The 21,245-nt window shown below is 37.4% G+C and overlaps 1 protein-coding gene across 2 annotated transcripts in view; it reads right to left on the bottom strand.

Annotated features, from left to right (window-relative positions):
* Positions 1-9,869: 9,869 nt before the first annotated feature.
* VRK1 (VRK serine/threonine kinase 1) overlaps positions 9,870-21,245 on the bottom strand; it is a 31,137-nt gene continuing 19,761 nt past the window's right edge. For both annotated transcript variants that reach the window (XM_059474747.1, XM_059474748.1), the window contains exons 12-13: positions 18,624-18,723; positions 9,870-11,549 (exon numbers count right to left, since the gene is read on the bottom strand). In XM_059474747.1, coding sequence (XP_059330730.1) covers positions 11,473-11,549; positions 18,624-18,723 — 177 coding nt within the window. In that variant the 3' untranslated portion in view covers positions 9,870-11,472. The remainder of the gene's footprint in view (positions 11,550-18,623; positions 18,724-21,245) is intronic.

The raw sequence follows: 21,245 nt of genomic DNA, 5'->3' as shown, positions 1-21,245 counted from the left end.
GGCCCTAGTCAATACTATTTAAAACATCAAGACTCATTTTACACTCCACGTTCTTTGTAATTTCTCTTTCTCTCAAACAGGTAATATACTACTGGGAAGAATGCCTTCCCTTTATAATTACACCACACAAAGCTTCAGACATGCACATTTCAGGTGAGTGCCTGAAATTTTGAAGGCTCTCATTATCCTTCTAATACAAAGGGACTTTCTGGGGGCCATTGCTTTTGGGAGAAAGGATGTGTGTTTTGTTTCCACTCGATGTTACATAAATATAATGTCATGACCACCTCATAGACTTACTGGTAATCCATTTTGTGAAAAATCAAATCCACCTATTGTATATGGATGGCTTTATGATAATGCAACAACCCATACAGGATAGCCTGGCAGCAACTGGTTCCAGCTTGTCCCTGCCAATCATTCAGCTTCCACTGCAGTCACAGGGCTAGCATGTGCCTCTTGACAGCCCTGGAAATTACTCTAAACCATTTCATCACGTTCCAAACCAACACTTATTGTGATTACAAAGTTAATAGCTTGAAATGGACATTCTAGAATTAACCCTGTGACCTGCTAGATTGGTGACAATGAGACAGCAAAATGTGATGCAGGCACCAGGCTGAGTGACAATGCCTGGTGATGCCTGAGGCTCCACTACTAGAAGCAATGTTGGAAAATAGAGGTAATTGTAGATTTTTCATTTCTTCTTTGGCATTCAAAAGTTTGTTTTTCATAATTGACTTTGACATGTGACATAATGTGTGACTTAATGTGACTTAATGCATGATATATATATTCTATGAGAATTTATATATATATATATATATATATATATATCTTATTCCCAATAAGAAAATATCAGTGATGAGGCATGGTGATGTAGCTTGATTGGACACTTAGCTAATTCTCCACTGCTTGAAGGTAAAAGGGAATTTCTCAGGAAGGTGTGTGGAACTCTTGGGACAGTAGAGGTATTTAGAGCTGTTCAACAACTACTTTTGGCCAGTACCTGAATGATTTACATTGAGCCCAGTAATGGATGATATTAAAGTATTATGAGGCAGGGAAATAGAATTATTTCTTAGTTTAAAAGGGACTTTAAACTCTACTTCTAAAAACAAATGAAGAAAAGTCCCAAGCCCTATTTTAACAAAGGGTTGTACCCCCAGCAGGTTTAGGTAGTTCACTGCAATAAGCAACAATATTAGCACTGCAAAGGGGGCAGGAACACATAATCAGGGAACAGCAAAAGAAAATGGGACTGTGCTACTGACCACAGGTGCCCACTGGCTTGGCTTAGTTGAAATGTGAATCTATTCTGTGATTGATATCAAGCATATCTATAGAAACATGTAAGACAGGAATGAACTAAATGAGTCTCATTCTGTAAGACTTAACAGTTCTGAATGTGAATTTTAAATGTCTGTACAAGAAGAAAAGAGATTCTGGTGATGGGAACGTTGCAGAACAAAAATGTTCTAACCTGAATCCACACAGTACAAAGCATTAAGGACATGTTTTATCTTTGGAAATTATTTTACAGTTAACTGACTAAAAACTCTGAAAAGAAAGCCTCTTTTAATTCTCTCTCCTTGGATGTGCTATGGGAAGGATTTAAAGAACTATATTTGATCCATTAGGTTGAAGTACTCACAGTACTGTACATTGTTTTAGTGTACTAAATTTAGTTGACTTCTGTCTCTTTCAATTACCCTTCTAAAAAGGGTAGGTGAAAAATAATGTATCTCTTTATATAATTTGGTTTGCTGTTGATTAATTTTCCTTTTCTAGTGCTTGCTTATATTTTGCAGGGTAGGAAGGACAAAATAGCTTAAGGGGGGGAAAAAAGCTCTTTTTCTGAGTTTGAGCTTGTAGATTCTTCCCCTTTATATTTTTATCTCATCAATATAATGTCAGGATCATTGATAAGGACAAAAAAGTCTAACAGAGAATGGTCTGAATCTTAACCTTGGTAAAATAGACCAACAGTAAGAAATCTTGAAAGTAAAAATAAATTTCTACACATGCTATCCTCATAATTAGTATGAAGAAAAACTTAATACAAGTTTTATATAAATAATCCACTTACTAGTCTTCTTTTGGCACAGCAAAGGACTGTGGAGGAATAACATGCCCTAATTCTTAAAAGAACCATGCTCTGCATCAGAGGTACTTCTCAACATTTCAGAAATAGTTCAATTCCATTTGGTGTCACTTATGTGTATGCCCTCTGGAAGCTATGTACAACTCTTAACACCACTCAACCTCTCAAAAGGAGGTAGAAACCAGGCATGAATACTGGGGCAGGTCTTGAACTCAGCTGCTGATTTGCAAAGGATGCAGCAGTGAGAGCCAAAGGGTTTCTGACTGTGATGTCCTCCAGCCATCAAATAGTAATCAAATACTTTGATGAGGAGGAAGCAAAAAAAAAAAGATTAATGTATCTTAGTGATCTGTTAAAATTTCAAAAATAGTAATTGCTGAACTTGACTGCTCTAAAAACCTTTGTTCTGAAAACAGAACTAGGCAGCAATGACTTGCCCTGAATTTCTGCAGAGTCTGAATGATCAAAGATCTGTTGAAGTTTTATTCACCCACCTTGTTTCAGTGTTTAGACTGGGCTGATAGTCTACAAATACAAAAAAATACCCCAGGCCTTCAAAAAGGAAGGAAATGCTCAATTCAGAGAGACGCTAATTCTATCTAATCTTCTTTTCTAACTTTTCCAACCTTCTCATTGGGCTTATAAAAGTCTCCCTTACTATATTTGATAGTGCTTCATTAATTGCCAAGATTAATCTACCACTAAAATTAAATGCAGAAAATCAGCAGTCATCACATATGCTTGATTGTTTCCTTCATAGAAACACAAAGCAAAAAATCCAGATCCTGGAAGAAGACCTGGAAGAACTTATGACAGAATGGAAAATCTTTCTAGAGCATCCTGTGACAATAAATGACAGCAAAGTGGGTAATACACTATGGTATTAAAGGCAGAAGTGATGATTTTAAAGTGTACATGGAACTGGGACTTATGATTTCCTGGACACAAGTGTCTCTGGAGCAGTTTCCTAAAATTCCTCCTTCCCATCCATCCATCAGATGTTCCCTACCCTTTCTCTTGACAAATGTCTCCTCCAGATATATGGATGTCACCAGGAGGAGAGGAAGAACAGACCACACCTCCACCATAGCTTGTACAAACACAGTTAACTGGCAATGCTCACAAATTATGTTATAAGGTGTGTAGTTATGTAAGTTTGATAGTCTTTTGTGGGCTGATGGCTTAAATAATTTGCCAGCAGATCATACACTAGAAACGTGTCACTGCTTGTGATACAAGAGCAGGTGTGTTCTTGCCCATTACTGGAATGCAGCTACTGGGGCAGGGTTTGAAATTTACCAGTTCAGACAAAGATATCGTCTTTAGGTTGCAACAAAGGAAATAAAAGAATGAAAATGTCTTAGTAGACATGAATTTTTTAAATTATGGATATTTATTTAATGAATGCTGTTCCTGTTAAAGTTCCACTTTTTGAACAGGCAGCCATTCCTAAGACAGAAAATTATGTCATGCCCTTTGCCACCAGAGGTTTGGATCACTGTTCGACTGGTGTTCTACTAGAATGGTCAGCTGTTGGGCACATAATATCCCCTGGCACTTCTCTGAAGAAACCCTGCAGTAGTAATGTAACTTGCAATTTTTAGCTGGACACTGCATTGCTTGCTGCTGACCTATATGGACTATCCATACATTCAGGCAGGTTTCCTCAGGGGAAAAAACTCCCAGTGGAATGTGATATGAGTTACAAAATTCTTTGTCCATCTTTCATTCTAGATACTTGAGACTTCAAGAGATAAGTAGGGTCTTTCCCTTGGGGACTATTAATATCTTAAGAAATTCAAGCACTCCTGAGAAGCCATACCTACCTGAGACATGTACACAGAAAACGAGTAAAGGAATACTCTGGAGGCTGAACGTCATACAATTGGATAAAACTGTTTTCTAGAAGAAATTACTTCCCTGGTACATTTCATTCCCAGTTTGATGGTCTTTCAGAAAAACTAATAGGATTGTCAAAGGTAAAATGATCATGTGGAAATGCAGTGAGTGTAGGCTTCTCTGACGAGTCATCAGATGTTTCTGTAGGAGAGTAGAGTGAAAATGGATGGAAGGGAGAGAACAACATCTGTAGAACTTATAAAGATCTGAGAAGACATTAAAGTGAAGAAAAGAAATAAAAGGAGAGTGTTTAGAGCCCCTGCCAAGCTGTGAAACTCAGGTGACCCACAGTGATCTAGTGGGTTCCCTAGTAGCTGTGCAGGGCTCAGACTTCTGGTCCCAGGGCTCTGAACACTGCAAGAGTGATTGATTAGAACAGTGCAGCAGATGGCATTGTCTGTGCTGAAATGGGGAAGAAATCAGAGGCATAAGATTGAAAGAGACAGCTGAAAGAAAGACCCAAGGCAGATGGTTCTGTCCTGCTTTTTCCAGGCAGATGTGATGAGGGAGAAGCAGCAAGGCAGCCACGCTTGTAAGCAAAGCCCACATCTTGACTCATCAGCCTGGGGCAAGAGAGCCTGTCCAGAGCAGCAATTCCATTTCCTCAGCTTTAAACACAATGTTGTGCTCTGGCCTACTCCAATGCCTACCAGTGCCCCAGGTCTTCCGCATCTCCCCTCATTTTCTGTACTCTTCAGGGCAACATGAATTTCATTAGGGCTAATAATTAATCTAATGAGGCTAAATAATTAGTCTAATAAAGCTAACATACTTGTTGAATAATCAGAATACTCCCTTGAAAGGCAGAAGGAAGAAGCATATTGCCATGAAATAAACAAAATAGCTAATAAAGGAAATTTATTTTATCACAGACACTCAACTTCTCACATTCTAGTGCAGCAGGTATGCAGAGGGGTAAGAAGACAACCACATCTTGAAAGATCTTATAAGAGACATTATGGGAAAAACCTGTGAAGAATGCAGCAAAAAAAATACACATTTAAATACTTTTTTTCTCACTCCTCCGGCTCCTCATTACCTTGGACACAGTACCTGTAGTTAATCAAGGAATGTCAAGTTCAAGCACAATTTCTGTGGTTCAGTTCAAGTTACTGGTTTGCAGTATGCAATTTCACTTCTGAATTACTCATTCCTTGTTAGGGTCTCTCTTGCAATTTTGCCCCTACCCCTAATCTTATAGATAATTCAGCAGTGTGCTTGACAGCCAAAAATGTCATTATCTTCCTAGCAGGCAAAGGATATACTTTGAGAGGAATATAAACTTGATTTTCAGTGATAGTAGTTACCTGCAGCTCTTACTGGCTTCCAATAATATTTTGGGCACTACTACCTCTGAAAGCTTTTAATATAAACAGCTGGAATTCACTCCCAAAACAGAATAGTTTCCATGCACTGAAAGAAAAGTCTTCTGGTCAGATTTAGAGAAAATCTTGGGCAGTGCTTTCACCAGAAATGGATGACAAATTTCAAAATTGTTTTTAAGAGGGTTTTGCCGTGAGGGAGGGAAACAAGTAATCAGTGACACAACCCATTGCCACACAGAAACCATCTCACATATGAGAATAATAAAGGCAAAAACTGTTGTCAATCTCCAAAGAGATTTATCAGGTGATACCTCGTCTAGATAAGAGATATTTTCAAATTCTGCCTCCTTCCACATTTGACCACACCAATTAAAAAGCCCAAAGCCTACAAATTACTGATGATCAGCTCTCTCAGTGACAGAGGAAACCAGTTGTTACATCACACCCAGATGTTTTCAGCACTATATTGTCTTCTAAATGTGGTGCTCTTTGCTGTATATTTTTTGCTGTGGCTATCACCAAGTATTGTTAGAAGTGAGTCAGGGACTGCACATTTGCTACTGCAGATCCACTCTCACCAATCCAAAGGAAACAGCTCCACAATGAGAGATTAGTGAGAATGTAAGAATGAAGGCATTATTATTTTTTTATAGATATATCTCTTTTCAGAAAGGAATTCAATTTATTACTTACAGTGTTTTTGTTCAGGTTTAGCAGCAGATAGACAAAATTAGCTGGAGGGTTACTTACTTTCAAGTAGATCCAATGTTCCATTCCTCTCCTGGCAGAAAGAGAAAGTACCTTCAGGTTTTCAAGGCACAGATCATGTATTAGTTGTGGTACGAAGTAATTTCTTTTAACATTAAGCTGTGCAATTCACCAATTCCCAGAACTGCATGTTAGAGTTTGCATTCTGAACAAAGCTAAGTACCGTCCCTGCCAGGGCTCTTTTGTCTTTTAAATGCATCCTCCTTGGTTGTATTTCATGTTATTGTGTTCTCACTGCTTCTGTATAAATGAACATATTAATCCTTAATTTCCTGGGTTTCTAGCTCCATTTGCCAAGGAAGAATTTTTCTTCTCTCAGAAGCTGCAGATGCAGATTCCCACTGTGCCAACTTCTTCCTGTCTGGAGTGGTCTGGCAAAAGGAATTAGTTCAGGAAAGTTCATAAAAATGTATTTTTTTCTTTTTACTCTTACTGTACTTCACAGCTGTCTCACTGTGTTCTCATCACTTTTCTTTTGAGAATACTTATGAAAACCCATCACAGCAGCTGAGGTCTGCAGGGTTGGAAAGCTGACCTTCCACAACAAGGGGTAGAAATATGGGAGCCAATCTTTCTGCTATCAAATGACAGCTCATCCACAGCTCTGTTACTCTTAGGGGTACTCCTGAGAAAATGCAAAACCTCAATTTTGACTTGTTGCAGCATTCTCAATGGGGGAGAAAAAGCTTCACATATAGCAGCTTAGGAAGCTGTGAAACTTGAGGGCCATTTCACAATTTCAGGTATTTGTATGCAGAACAAATGCAAGGGCATTAAAATCTGGCATGGAAGACTACATGGGCAAGATATGCAACAGTCTGAGAGAAGACAGGTTTTGGTAGGATAAGATGAAACACAGACTCCAGAATGAAGTACCAGTGCAATACTGTTTGTGATTTCATATTTAAAAACATGGCACATCCATGTAGAGAAAAATAGTTGAATTGTAGCAGCCAGTTTAGAGCTCTTGCATGTTTCTAAATCCCAAACTGATGCTATAGAGGTACCATTCCACAGAGATAAAGAACTTAGCATCAAAAGAAGCATCAAATTTATGGAATCAACTTTCTAAATCTTCAGCTGCTGAATCTTGATAATATGAGTGAATAAAACTGCAATGCCTATGAGTTAGCATGCAGTTGCATAAAGCTATCTGAGGTCCCAACTAGGACTTCAACTTTTCAAAAAAGTCGATCCCACCACATCTGCTTTCTCTCTGCCTTTGAGAAGGGACATAATAAAAATCACTTCTCACAAAGAACAGATTCCTTCTCCCTCTGAGTAACTCATCATTGTAAAGAGCCCAGCAGCCCCAAAAACAACATGGGAGGTAAAGGAATTGATATTTACTCCCACAGAGCTTTCCCAGTCAGTTTGATGTTGCAGTGCCACTATAGGCAATGGGATTTGACTCTTGCTCAAAGAGCACCAGCTCTGTGTTCTGTTCTACAGCAGAACTGGTAAAACTTGGAAACTCTAATTGAGATGTCCCACTACATATGCTGGCAAAAGCAGATATATACTAGTTATTAAGACACAATCTGGAGTCTGCCTCACACCTCCTACAATGAAGCTGCTGATACTCACCTATCATCACCTATACAGGGCACTGCAAACCATCCCTGAAACAGCTCATCAGCAACTGGTAGACTCTCTGTTAAAGCCATAGCAGCATTAATATCTGATGTCTTCCCAAAAGTAAAGATTTTTTTTTCAAGAAAAGTCTGAGAAAGGCATTATTAGTCACAGGATGAACCAGTTAATATCCTGTCTACACCTTAAGAAAGAAAAGAAGAGAAAAAGTTAATTTAGACAAATGCTACTAGGGATAAAAAAAATCAGACTGATGCTACATTAAATTACATAGGAGACTGAGGTATCCAGCCATGATCTTCAGTAAAAAAGAAAATTATAGGGTCTATCAATTAGAGAAGTGGTGCTCTGAGCCTATGTGCTGGCATGCTCACAGATTTTTTTAATGTCTGGCAGGACGTTTTACAAACTAAACTCAGCAAGATGACAATTCCACCAGAAGGTGCTTCAGATGGTTTTGCTAATAATTTTGATCAGCTGAAATGGAGAAAAACATAATTTCATTTATTTGGCTTTTCCAGAACCGGTCAAATCTGAGCAGAACCATTAATTGCCCTCTTCTATATCTCCCCCTGTCATCTTTCCCACCTTCTTCCAGTAAGGACACACTTCAATTTATTTACTTTTCCTACAAGTATTCTGCACATCAGCCTTTGTTGCCAAAACAAACTCTGGTCATTCTTCGTGCACTTCCTTTCTAGAAGGAAGCGCCATTTCTTGAGAATATTCATTGGAGGCTGGTACTGCTACTGCTGCAAAGATCTAAGTGCTAACCACCATATATTGGCTTTTGTTTTAATAGCCTTTTAACCAACTTTGTTAATGGACTGAATGCAATTTAGATATGGAACTTGGCTAAAATGTAGCTTCAATTGGCTATTAAAATTTAAGAGCCAACTAAGATAGCTAATTACAAAAAAGCTCCAGTGATAATGCTAAGCAGAATTAGTAATAGCAAATGACAGTCTGTCTAGTCTTATTCCCAAAGGGAAAGAAACTCTTAACTGAGAAGTCAACCAGACAACGTGCAGAAAACCTAATTGCATTACTGGTATTATGGCATCCCAAATCTGGCAGCTCACTGGGACAAAACAGTGAGAAAAGTCTGTCAAACTACTCAGGAAAGCAACTGACCCCCTTCTTAATGCTAGCTGCAGCAAATATTGGGAGTTATTATTTTATATTAACTTATTGGAAAATAATCCTGTAAAAATTATCAAACAATCACCATCTAAAAAATATGTTATATTCATCCTGAATTTGACTGTCTCTCCAGATATATTAGGGGAAAATATAAACAATCTGTCTGCAAAACCTTCAAGCACTAAAAGAAGCATTCTGTGCTTCATTATCAATATCCTCATTACACCATCAGCTGAAGTGCTGACTAGTTCTCCTGTGAAGATTTATCATGTATGGTGGCCACTTTGAAACATAGGTAGCGGAGTCTTTAACATTCCTTTCTCAAGCGTCTCCCTGCTGTGCCTGTAAATGTCAGTCCAGTTTTTTCACGGCTGCACGCACAGATTAGAAACAGCAGGAGAGCTTGGGAGTATGACTACAATACTAGTAAGGACACTTGTCTTCATGGCACTGCTCAAGTGATTCTTGGAATGCAGGACCCTGCTGTTTTCTAATATTTACACACAACTGGAGTCATCAAGAGCAGTAAATGCAGTCTAAAGGCAGCGTGCTTCTTTTGTGTTAGGGGCTTTACTTTCAAACGGGGATGTCAACAAAATCCAACTGCACCCTCCGCCTCTCGTGGAGTGCTGCATTTCCCCATCAGCGCTCTGCAAAGCAGAGGGAACACGTGTGTGCAAGCAGCACTGTATGTGATCCATACGGCAGCGCTGCGGGTATGATCACAGCCTTCCTGCGCTCCTCCTGCCCGTCCCACGCCTTAAACACCACTGCAGTTACAGCCAGCTGGAGCCTGGCGCTTTGCAGTGCCTGGTGAGCAGAGACAAGCCCTGAAACAACATTCACCTTGAATAAAAAAAGCACCCTTTTCCTTCACAGAACACCTGCCAGGACATCTTTTCCCGGGACATCTTTGGGGTGGGAGGAGGTAAGGGTGGCTTATGAAATTCGTACCTCAAAACATTCTTTTCAAATATATGGAAATAACTGTTTGTTCCATTTGGCTTTGGTGGTGTCAAAACACACTGCTTGAAAACTTGGAAAGTAATCAAAGGAAGTTTACTGGTAAATAAGTTACTAAAAAAACCAAAATGTCAGACAACTGAAATACAAAAGAATGACATTAACTTTGAGTATGTAACAAGGAAGAGAATACAGTATGCCTTCCTGACAATAGCTATTCAGAACAGTGTAACACACTTTCTGAACAAAATGATTAAACGAAGTCATTAAAATGGGAGTTTGATTTGAGGAGTTTTAAACATGAGAGAGGCTTTAGCAAACCTATTTTTACATCTGAAATGAAGAGAATGCTACACTTAAAGTTGTCAGCCACACTTTGCTAACACCCAGGAAGACAAGCCTAACAGTCAACAGAAATGAGAAAGCACCTCTTAAATATGCTATTCCAGTTTTATTTCAAAAAAACAGATTCCCTTGTTTCAAAAAATAACTTCATCATTCATTCATTCAACACTTCATGCTACAACATATTTATTTAATCTCATGAGTAGCTATTCAGACATTATACAATCAAGCAAGCTGGACATCCACACGAATACACTCTCACTGGCTCATATGGATTCCTTTTGGTTTGCCAAACTTTCGGTTGGCCTGATAAGAATGATGTTCATGCCTTATCATGTTTATGTTGCAGTATATATATGAAAAGTAGCAGTGTTTCACACTGGAATCCAACACTAATTTTTAACTAACAACTCTGAAGAGAGGACTCAAAGCTAACCAAGGAAGTACATGTATAAAAGGATTTGGAAGATTAAATGCTCCTCAAGTAAAGGTAAACCATTACTGCTGAGAGAAGCAGACGTGAGACAATATTTCATGGGAACTAGATCCTGCACAAAGTTACTCACAATTATATTCTAGTCTTTTACCTAATATAAAAAGAAAACCTGAGGGGTAGTTGAGAATAGGCATTGTTTTTTAGTTGGTTCTTTTCTTTGCCCTGGGCCCTTTGTCTGAAATTCTGGTCTCTTTCTTTCCAGAGAAACTGTGAATAATTGGAAAAGTGATAGAAACACAAATACTATGCAAAAAATGGCTATAATTCAGTACCTGTCTTCCAAAGAATTAAATGCATTTTATATAAACTACAATGGAAGGACTTGATTTTTGCCTTATGGTCTGTTTTTAATTCAAACACTTGTAACATATTTAAAAGTTATTTATGCTTTTTCAGATTTCATCTCAGTGTGCATTTAAGTGACCACCAATATGACTTTACTCAGAACTGTGAGAAATCAGATGCAACACTGCTGTTTCTTATACAGTATCCATAATGAAACTAGTAAAAAAGGCTTCATCTCTACATTACAAAGCAGGGAAAAAACACTCTTTTTTAGTTTGCCTTAAAGACATGAATTCATGTATATAAAGAATAAAAATGCATCCCCACTTCACAAGTTGGTAAAATTTTGCATTAGTATTTACATGTATATAAATTATGCAAATATTTTAATAAAACATTTATTCTTCAAAAACAGGTACAAACAGCAGTCCATGTTTTTACAGAACTCATCATTTCAAAAGGAAAGAAAAAGATTCCAGTGCTACCAACAACAACAAAAAAAATTCAGAAATGAGCCACAGAGCAACTTAATTTGTTGCTCCATATATTATTTACTTCTTGACTCTCTTTCTGGTTGCTGTGCTTTTCTTTGGTGAGGTCATCTTCTCGGTTCTGGCAGCAATTGCATCTGCAATTCAAACAAAAACTGTGTGTTAAATAAAATAACAAAAATAAAATAACAAAAACAGATCACAAGAAAAAAACTTTAGTCTTTAAAAGTATAGGTCAAATCAAATAATTTATTGGGCTTTAAGTGGGGATGGGAACATGCCACGGACAGAGGAGAAATCTTCAACTATTTCTGGACACTGACCCTCTCCTAAAAAACATGTTGTTCGGCTCAACTTCTCCAAGAGTATCATCACATGGAGTTGAGACTTTTTTTTAGCTCATCTTCACCAAAAGAATTAGATCCTCTGCAAAATCTAGACCCCTCCTTCCTCCCCATGTGCCAACTTTTATAATGCTTTCCAGTACTAAGTTATTTTTTGGACCTTGTGCTAAGCTCATTCAGCTCTGGGATCACAATTTAACCCCAGACAGTAACTACCCATCATGCAGAGTTCATTCACTCACTCCCCCTCCCTTCCCAGTGGAAAGTGGAAGAGAATTGGAAAAAGGAGAAAAATCCCATAGATTGAAATAGGAACAGTTTAATAATTACAATAAAGTAATATGTAATAATAAAAAAGTAAAGAGATTAATTATCACACATGTAAAAAAGCCCAACCCCCAAGTGATGCACAATACCAGAGCTCATCACTCACTGACTGATGCCCAGCTGAACCCCAGCAGTAACAGCAGTAACTGGCCCCTGCAGCCAACTCCCCCACTTTATATACTGGGAATAACACTCCATGGTATGGAATATCCCTCTGGCCAGTCTGGATCAGCTGGCCTGGCTGTGCTCCCTCCTGGCTTCTTGTGCTTCTTCTCACTGGCAGAGCACAGGGAACTGGAAACTCCTTGACTTAGGGCAAGCACTGCTCAGCAACAGCCAAAACATCTGTGTTATTCTCATACTGAATCCAAAACACAGCACTGCACCAGCTATTACAAAGACAACTAACTCTATCCCAGCTGAAACTAGGACACTTAGCAATAAAATTTGGTCTGGTATTCTCACAGTTTAGTGAAATGCAGCATCTTAGAGCATTCTGAATGGAGCTCATACAAGGCGAAGTAGAAGAAAAAGAGGTGAAAAAGAAAGGAAGATTTCTATTTGGCCATGTCAGCTGTTAAATCAACTCAGCTACCAGTGCAACTGTGCCTACAGACTGAAGCCATCACTTGACAATATTTTATTAACAAAGGTAAGGAATAATCCCACCTAAATAAGATTCCTAGTAAAACAGGCAGGCAGGTTGTTCAAAGAGACCATACCTAAAAGCAATAATAAAAACCTCCCTGCACTTTGATTCATGCCTGCCTACTGCCAGGGAAAAGGAAGGAAAAAAACATCACTGCTCATTTCTGTGAATCACATTCAACTGTAGTCACATTGACAAAAAAATATTACACACAATAAAAATTTCTACCTTTTTGCATGTACAGTAACAATGAAGTATTTTTTATCTCCTAGTCATGTAATGATTTTTTTTTTTCTTCTTAATCCTAAATTCCTCCTTGAAGACAGCATGCCTAACTACTTCAGTTCTTGCTTGCAAAACTATCTATAATTCCACAATCCATGTCAAGTGTACAGGTAAAGAAAAGCAAAACTGAATTTCATGGAAGACCTGAAGAAAGAAGCTGCTTGCTTAAGACAACAGCCTTTGAGCAGTCACTGATCATTGAAGCTCAATCAGTAAATTTGGGTGAATCAAGGAGGCAGAGAACAATGCAAAACAAAGTTTTACAAAAGAAACCCAGCAGTACTATGTGTAGTTCTAGGCTCTGTCCTACAAGAGGTCTGAGAACAATAGGGAGAAAAAGTGGTTTCCCATTCTCTAACAAAAACAAGAAGAAAACATTGAATTTAACTAGTTTATCTGAAGAAAGTAAAAAAATAAAAATGGGAGACATATGATGTGCAAAAGGTTGCTGCATGAATGTGATTTTCATGCCCACAGTGGCTAGAACAACTACTAAGCTTAAAGGAAATTCATATTAGGTAATAAAAATATTAAAATACTCCCCCTTATTAAATCCATTGTAATAGTAAGGACAGTTAAGTATTACAAGTGGTGTTGACCAGGGAAGTTTTAGAATAATCATACAGCATTAGCATCTATCAGGATTAATACAAACATAAATTGATTAGACTCGTGCATAGAGCAGATCTCTTCTTGATGTCCCTTCTCATCTGCCAATTCTACGTACACTGTTTTAGAACCACACAAGGCTTACAACTAAGAAATAAAACTGTGCTCAAGTAAAAAAATTAAAATTTTTATAAAATTACAGAAGTTCCTTTGGTAAAAACAAAACCACTACTTTCCTGTATAAATTGTCTCCTTTGATGAAAAGGAGGACAGTGTGAGATTAGGAAACATGAAAACACCGCAACTGAGCAGATAAAATCAGGTAGGATTTAGGTGACTTCTACGTTACATCACAGGTTAGAATATCTGAAAACAGAGCAAACATCAAATGGGAACTTAGGCCAGGAGGCAGCATTTAATGAGTTAAACACCAACATTCTCTAATCACTTTGGGCAGTTTGAATATGGAGCCAATGAAGAGATACTTTTCTTTTAAAGAAGATAAAAGACAAAATCTTCTTTTAAGAAGACTGTAAGAAGATGAAGTCTTCTTTTAAGAAAACTCCTCCTTCCTTTAAGGAAGAGTCCTCTGACAAGCTCTTTCCCAGTTCAGCCAGGGAACCCCTGCGGAACTGAAAACACCTGGTGAATAACACTTCTCAGACCAGCATTCTTCAGTGCTCTGAAGCTGCTGAAGAAATTACAAGGGCAAAAAATAGTAGTTGTGGTTAGTTGGCTTTTTCTGTTTTCATAGCAGCTCTTTTTCTACAAGAATTCAGAAATACAACTCAGAAAAAAAAAGAAGCCAGAAGAATGCAAACATGGACTTGAATTCCAGTAAATACATGACTGTGGGGTGGGGATGAGAGAGAAAAGTCAGTGAAATTGTGGGATGGAGCTTAGCTTTAGCTACTCTGTTCTGCCAAGTACTCCCTTTCCTGCAACAAATAAAGCAAATACTTTTCATATTCTCATAAGGAAAAACATCAGAACGCAAGAATCTATTATTTATGACTTTAGGCCTCTGTATTTCTTACAGATAACATCAAATATATGAGTGTTCTTTAAAAAATTTTCATATAAAATTGTTCCAAATGAAACTGAAACTGGTTTACTTCTATTTGCAAAAATTGCTTCACTGAAGATATTTCAAAACACAATTGTACATAAACAGAAATCATTTGTCCCATGCAGCATGTGTCTGAAATTAACCTTCCTCTTTGCCACACAGCAATTTGCAGGAGGAAGGCAGTTTAATTCAAAACATTACTTGCAATCTTGCAAAAGGTTAGTTCCCTGTAAAAATCTGACTCACTGCAGTATGATTTTTCTTTCCTGTAGAAAAATTTCACTTGCAAATTTTATATCTGAGTTTGAATTGCAATACTTGTTCAACATACTGCAATTCATCTTCAGGTCACAGAAAAACAACCAAAAAAGCAGACAAAACTTTTTTTCTTAAATTATTTAGTTCTACATGTAAAGTCATTATAAGAAACCTTACATATGGAAAATTTTCATTTTTTGATGTTTTGTTTTAATACTTCTTATTAGCAGCAAACACAAGAAAGTCCCATTAAATGTAAAAAGGGAACATAAATTACTTACATTTTATATGTGTTTAAGTGCTAGAAATGATCTGAAAATATTGTACAGAAACAAGCTTAAAATATAAAGGTGGATTTTAATAAAGAACTGTGTTCCAAGCACACACAGAAGTACACAATAACACTCCAATATTTTATATGTTGGACACTAATTTTTCTCTTTATTATGATTAGTGACACATTTTCAAAGCAATTCTCACTGAATTTGTCACTTGCAAATAGCAGAAAAATACCCTACAATTCATGAAGAACCACAAAGAAATTAAATGTAAACCAAATCTATTTTAACCTCCCTATCTACAGTATTTAAAATTCTTTAACATTAAAAGCACCTCCTACCACACCTTTTCTAAGTTAAATAGCTTTTGAAGATCCTAAAAAAATTCTTCCTCCTCCTACAAGCCTGAGGGCTCCCCAGCCCCAGCAGACTTCAATACTGGCAGACTTCCTATGGCCACTGAGCACCTTTGGGTACTCAAAATGCCACAGAGCTGATCAGGATCTTTTGGACAGGACAAGACAAACTGCACAGTCAGATGTGGTTAATGCTGATGAGCTGAACAGCAAGAGAAGAGGCTGCCAAGCTCTTGCCACTGCTTTCTGTTGAAGCGTTTATGAGATGTTGTTTGAATACCTGAAGAGCGACCACCATTCCACGATATTTATGCCCCTTAGAAACAAATAATACAGAATTTCAACAACTTTTAAAGCATTGCTGTATGACTCAACCTCAAATTGTGCAACTAAGAGGCATCAAGAAAATATCCATTTTACTGAACTTCGGGGTTTTTTTTTTTTAAGCTACAGGAAAAACCATTTAATGGAGAAACAAGTCCATGGTAACACAAAACTAGTCAGATTTGGAAACACAGTTTTAAGTATTTCTATAATAATCAGACCTTTTCAAACTATAAAAGCATCAGGATCAGAAACTATTATGAAACAGTTGCTCTTTCCTTCAACACAGGTTTATGAATCATGTAATAGTTGCTAAAGTTTTTAATGCCAAATTTGGAGAGAATCAAATGAGTAAGTACATGTATCACATTTCACCTGAAAGCATTTTATATACTCCCTCTACTTGGTATTCATTAAATTGAGTAGTGTAAAAAGGTGAAATTAGAGCCATTTCATCTGTAACTTTATTGAACTAGCAAGTTTTTCTCATTTAAGCTTATGTTGAAAATCTATACAGCCTCCCAAATACCTTTACTTAGTGTCAAAAAACCTCATTGTTTACAAAAAGCTGAAGTTACCACCTGGATTGCAATTCTTCAAGTTCTTTTCCATCTCCTTCTATAAGAATTTCAATCTACAATCCCAGGAAAAACTAGTATAGTATAAGAAAAGAAAGTATGTTCTGCACATGTGTATCAAACCACAACCAGAAAATAGTCAAATGTTTTAAGTATTTCGTTAAAAAGTCTTAAATTATATCTAAAATGCTGAAACTGTGTCAGCATCATATAAGCATAAAAGCTAAAACTGTCAGCATCATTCTATTGCTTTGAAAGAAAGCATAATCCAATTAATACTTTTTCAGCCACTGACAGACTAGAGAATTTCTAATAAATTGAAATCAATAAGTAAATACACATTCAAAAACCAGAAATAATCACTGGCCTTAATGATTAAAATTCTATAATATGAACAGCTGAAAATGACCAAAGCAGAGTCACCTCCTGGAATAACATTAGCTTCATTCCTTGTACTTTGTTCCATACAGTTTGAGTAAGTATACCAGGGTAAATCCAGAACTCACCAATATGATTACTGGCTTTGAAAGCTTACAGTTTCCGATCATGCAATACCCCATCAAACCATTTTTAAACAAGGACATTTGTTTTGGGGTAGACTTCAGTCCTACTGCTTTATTTTTAGACTATTTGACCACAGACAACATCTGGTATTTTACTTAAAATTATACATCAAAAATTCTTTAGGAAAAACATCTTTGCTATTCAGTTCACATAAAGCAGTTTAACTGGACACTCACCACCAGCTTTCCCTATACAAATCTATCGAAGATTTCTCACATTGGATTTTCAATAATCCTACTTTATCTGTCCATGACTTTTTCCATACTGCACTGAAACTATGCCAAATTATGTTGAAATAATAGCTTCAGCATTTTCTATCCTTATAGATAATCCTTTCCTTGACTTTAAACACGCTTGCTTTTGGAAGCTGCTGCTGTTAGCCCTTGGCTTTAACACTCTGTGCAGAGGAATCCTGAGGAGTCAGCATGTTCTAACAGTGAACTGGACAAGACAGGAGGACAAAAATGAGAATGAGCAGAGAATGAACGATGGCAAAATGAAAAAAATTTGTTCACCTACCAATTTTTATCACCAGCAATTCCACCAGCTTTGGGCACTACTTAACTGGAGCATAGTCCTTTCTTACATAGAAAGTTGAAATATTTTAACTTTACTTAACAAAGTTAATCTAAAAAGAAATTGCAAAATATCAAAAGCACTTGAACTGCTAAAGGTTCTATTGGGTATTTTATGTGGCTGGGTTTTGGTAAGCTGAGGTCAGCTTCAGAGCTAGCCTCTGTGGGGAGAGGCCAGCTGCTCTTCTGTGCCTGACACAGCCCTTTCCAGCTGGCTCCAGTACAAACCCACTGCAGGCCAAAGCCTCAAAATAAGCCCATTGTAGGCCAAAGCTGAGCCACACTTGTTTGTGGCACCTCTGTGGAAAGATTTAAGAAAGGATAAAAAAAAAAAAATCACTGAACAGGTAGAAAGGGAGTAGCAGTGCAGGGAGAAGAGTGGGAAACAGCAGACAGATCACCAAAGTTACAGGTGGAAGTGGTATTCCAATTCCTCAGAGCACATATTTCCTGTAGCTCAGGAAGGACCCAGAATGGAGGCTATCTCCCCTGCAACTCATGTGAGAGCCCAACCTGGAAAAAATGGATATTCCCTGAAAAAATTGGACCACCTTTTTTTTACCCCTGAAAGACTGCAACCCAAAAGAGAGAGCCCACACTGGAGCAAGGGGAAAATGTAAGGATGAAGGAGCAACAGAGACCACAGCACACTTCCCCTTCAGGACCCCTGCACTAAACAAGAAGAGTGGTAGAGTTCAGGGTGAAATAGGTTGAGCTTGGAGGAAGGGGAAGGAAAGGTGTTGTTTTAGAGTTTATCACTACCCAAATTTATTTTAAATTTGCAATATATTACATTTATTTTTCCCAAGTTGAGTCTGGTTTGCCCAAAACAGTAAACAGTAGAAGATTTCTTCATCTTTGTTTTAATTAATGGGTTTTCTCATCCTATTTTCTCCACTGGGAAGGGGAGCAAGTGCTCTGTGAGGGTCTGGACTTTAACCAAGGTATCCTGCCACACGAGTACATGTGACTGTCAGAACAATCTTTTGACTTACTTGAAATAGCAGCTTTCTTCTTCTTTGGACTTTCTGTCTCTTCCATTTTTGCCTCAGTGCTCTCACTCGCTGCAGCTGCTGCCACTGCCTTTCTTCTTTTCTGTAAAAAAAAAAAAAAAAAAAACCCACCAAAAATTAGCAGTTGAACTCAAGAGCAAGAAAGATCATGTAAAGCAGACAATATCCTCACAAGGTATTCCCTTATTTTATATTATATATTCTAAAATGTCTTCAGTCATAGAAAAGATGTATTCCTGTACTAACACAAGAATACTAGTACTAATCTATACACAATTTGAAACAACAGTTCCCCAGTCTGCAGATCACTTTAACAGTTGAAATTTTGATTTAAGAAAACACGAGGTGTTGTGATCATAACCTGGGTTTTTTTAATCTTACACTGAATAAATGTTACAAAAGGAACAATCTGAAAAACTTAAAAGAACACTTAACATTTTATCTCAAGTTCTTATTAATTGGATTTTCTAAAGAAATTACACCACATTAAAGCCAAGTTTGTTTGGATCCTTGCTTTTCAAGGCTTTCTTTGCACAGCTCAAAAGCAGCTAATACTCACTGACAGTACTTTTGTTTTAAAATACCAACCATGGGTTCTGTTCCAAAGAGAGGTATTTGGAAAATCTGAACTCTATTCAAGGTACATTATCTTAAAACCCCTAAATGGATAGAACTCTTATTATCTGTGTATTACAATTAATCTTACTATTGCAAGTATTCCTGAACTAGTTATGGAAAATCATTGCTTTAAAACCATGATTTTTGCAAAAGATGAAGTGACCTGCATTGAGCATACATGAAAAGCATTGAACACTGAAGGAGTTTTACTTTTCCTTCTTCTTAATTTATTTATTTTTTAATTGTGTGCGACTAGAGCTTTACTAATACAGCTTTAAAAGTGGCTACAACTTCACACAGCTCACAGGAGAAGGGGAGAGTGCATTACATCTTTCCTTTCCAAAGTGTTGCTTCATGATTACCATCTAAACCCTGCTGGGCTGAACAGATTGGTTCGATAATTACATACAATAACTGCAGTGGGCAGGTAACCCTCAGCTGGCACAGGGCAGCTCCCCTGTGAGAACTTCCATATGCAAACTGCACTGATGGAGTGCATTAGGTACATCTTTCCTGCCGGTGCACAGGCCTGATTACCGCCAGCCAAGACTCCAAGGTTAGCATGTCAGCAGATTTGTGATGCATTAGGCAGGAATAAACACAGACACTTTTGTTCATTCTGACCAAAATTAAGGAGGACTATTTCAGCACTGTACTGCTTTTATATGAGAGATAATGCATTCCTCCCAATTGTACTAGGAAACATTTAAAATGCTCATCAGAAAAACAGATATTCAATACATATTACAGAAAAGCGAAATACATTTATCTTGTTTCCAAGCTTATTTAATAAAAAGCGGTTTCTTAATCTTGATGCAGGTGAATTACATAGCAGTAGAAATCAGGCAGCATTCATCTGACAAAAGCAACACCTGCACATCTGAACCTGAACATTAGAAGGAACTACAAATCACTAAGATCTGTATTTTTCCAAGCTACTTCACTCCCAATATTTCCCAGACACTCTTCGGCACTGAACAACAGTAAAATGTGGTCTTGCTCTAAATTATTTAGTAGAGAGCTTGAAATACTTCCTTCAATAAATGGTACTGCTAGCTTCTTGTTTGTCTAGAACTACTAGAGAATTCCACACTCACAAACTAGTATGCTTACTATAAAGAAAAAAAGAAAAGAAAAAAAAAAGGGAAAAACCTCAAGCACATCTGTGGACTATGTTTCATTTACTCATACATCTGGGGAAACTTGAGACATGATATAGAAAATAAAATGCTAACTTTTAATACAGCAGACATCTGTGACTTTTACCCAGATACCAATACTGGAGAATGACAGATTCCAGAACAACCATGTTTATATGTAACATGTAAATGCCCACCATGGCTCAATTAGCTGATAGCACAGGAGAATCCTACAGTCTAAGAGGGTATTTACACAGATGCTAGAAATATTATCTCCTAACTATGGAACACCATAACTTAAGAATGTCAAATAACACTGTTTTAAGAAAATATTATGGTAGATTGCCCCAAAAGCAATGAAGAATAAGTGTGTTAGGACCTGCTGTGATTAAAAGATAGTAGAACCAAAATGTCATAAATATTTTGTGTTAGAGGTCACAATATTCTCAAGGGTGGATGCCAGACTGCATTTTTCTTTTTCAAATTAGGCATTAAGTACCTCAAACAAAATTCAGCATGTGATAGAAGATTCTGGCTTTCAGAGGCAAAATGCTACTGATCAATGGCAAATATATTTATGGAGAATAGTTTTTAATGAAGTTTGGAATTTGGAGCTTATTTTTAAAACACTAAGTCATCTTCTACCATAGCCTATACTGCAGCTGTCACAAGGCCTACAAAACTCCACACAGAAGGAAGAGTCATCTGTTCTGGTGTTTGGTCAAAAGCAAGAATGTTATGATGCCCACCAATCTTATTCTGTCCAGACACCAGCAGTAACTGGCATGAAGTAGCATCAAGTCCACTGAAATATGAAGCTGACAGCTGAAAACACTTACTCAAGTGA

This window comes from Ammospiza nelsoni, chromosome 6 (assembly GCF_027579445.1).
Source record: "Ammospiza nelsoni isolate bAmmNel1 chromosome 6, bAmmNel1.pri, whole genome shotgun sequence".
Taxonomy (NCBI): domain Eukaryota; kingdom Metazoa; phylum Chordata; class Aves; order Passeriformes; family Passerellidae; genus Ammospiza; species Ammospiza nelsoni.
Note: the sequence above shows the minus strand (reverse complement) of the source record. Positions and strands in the feature narration are given on the sequence as shown.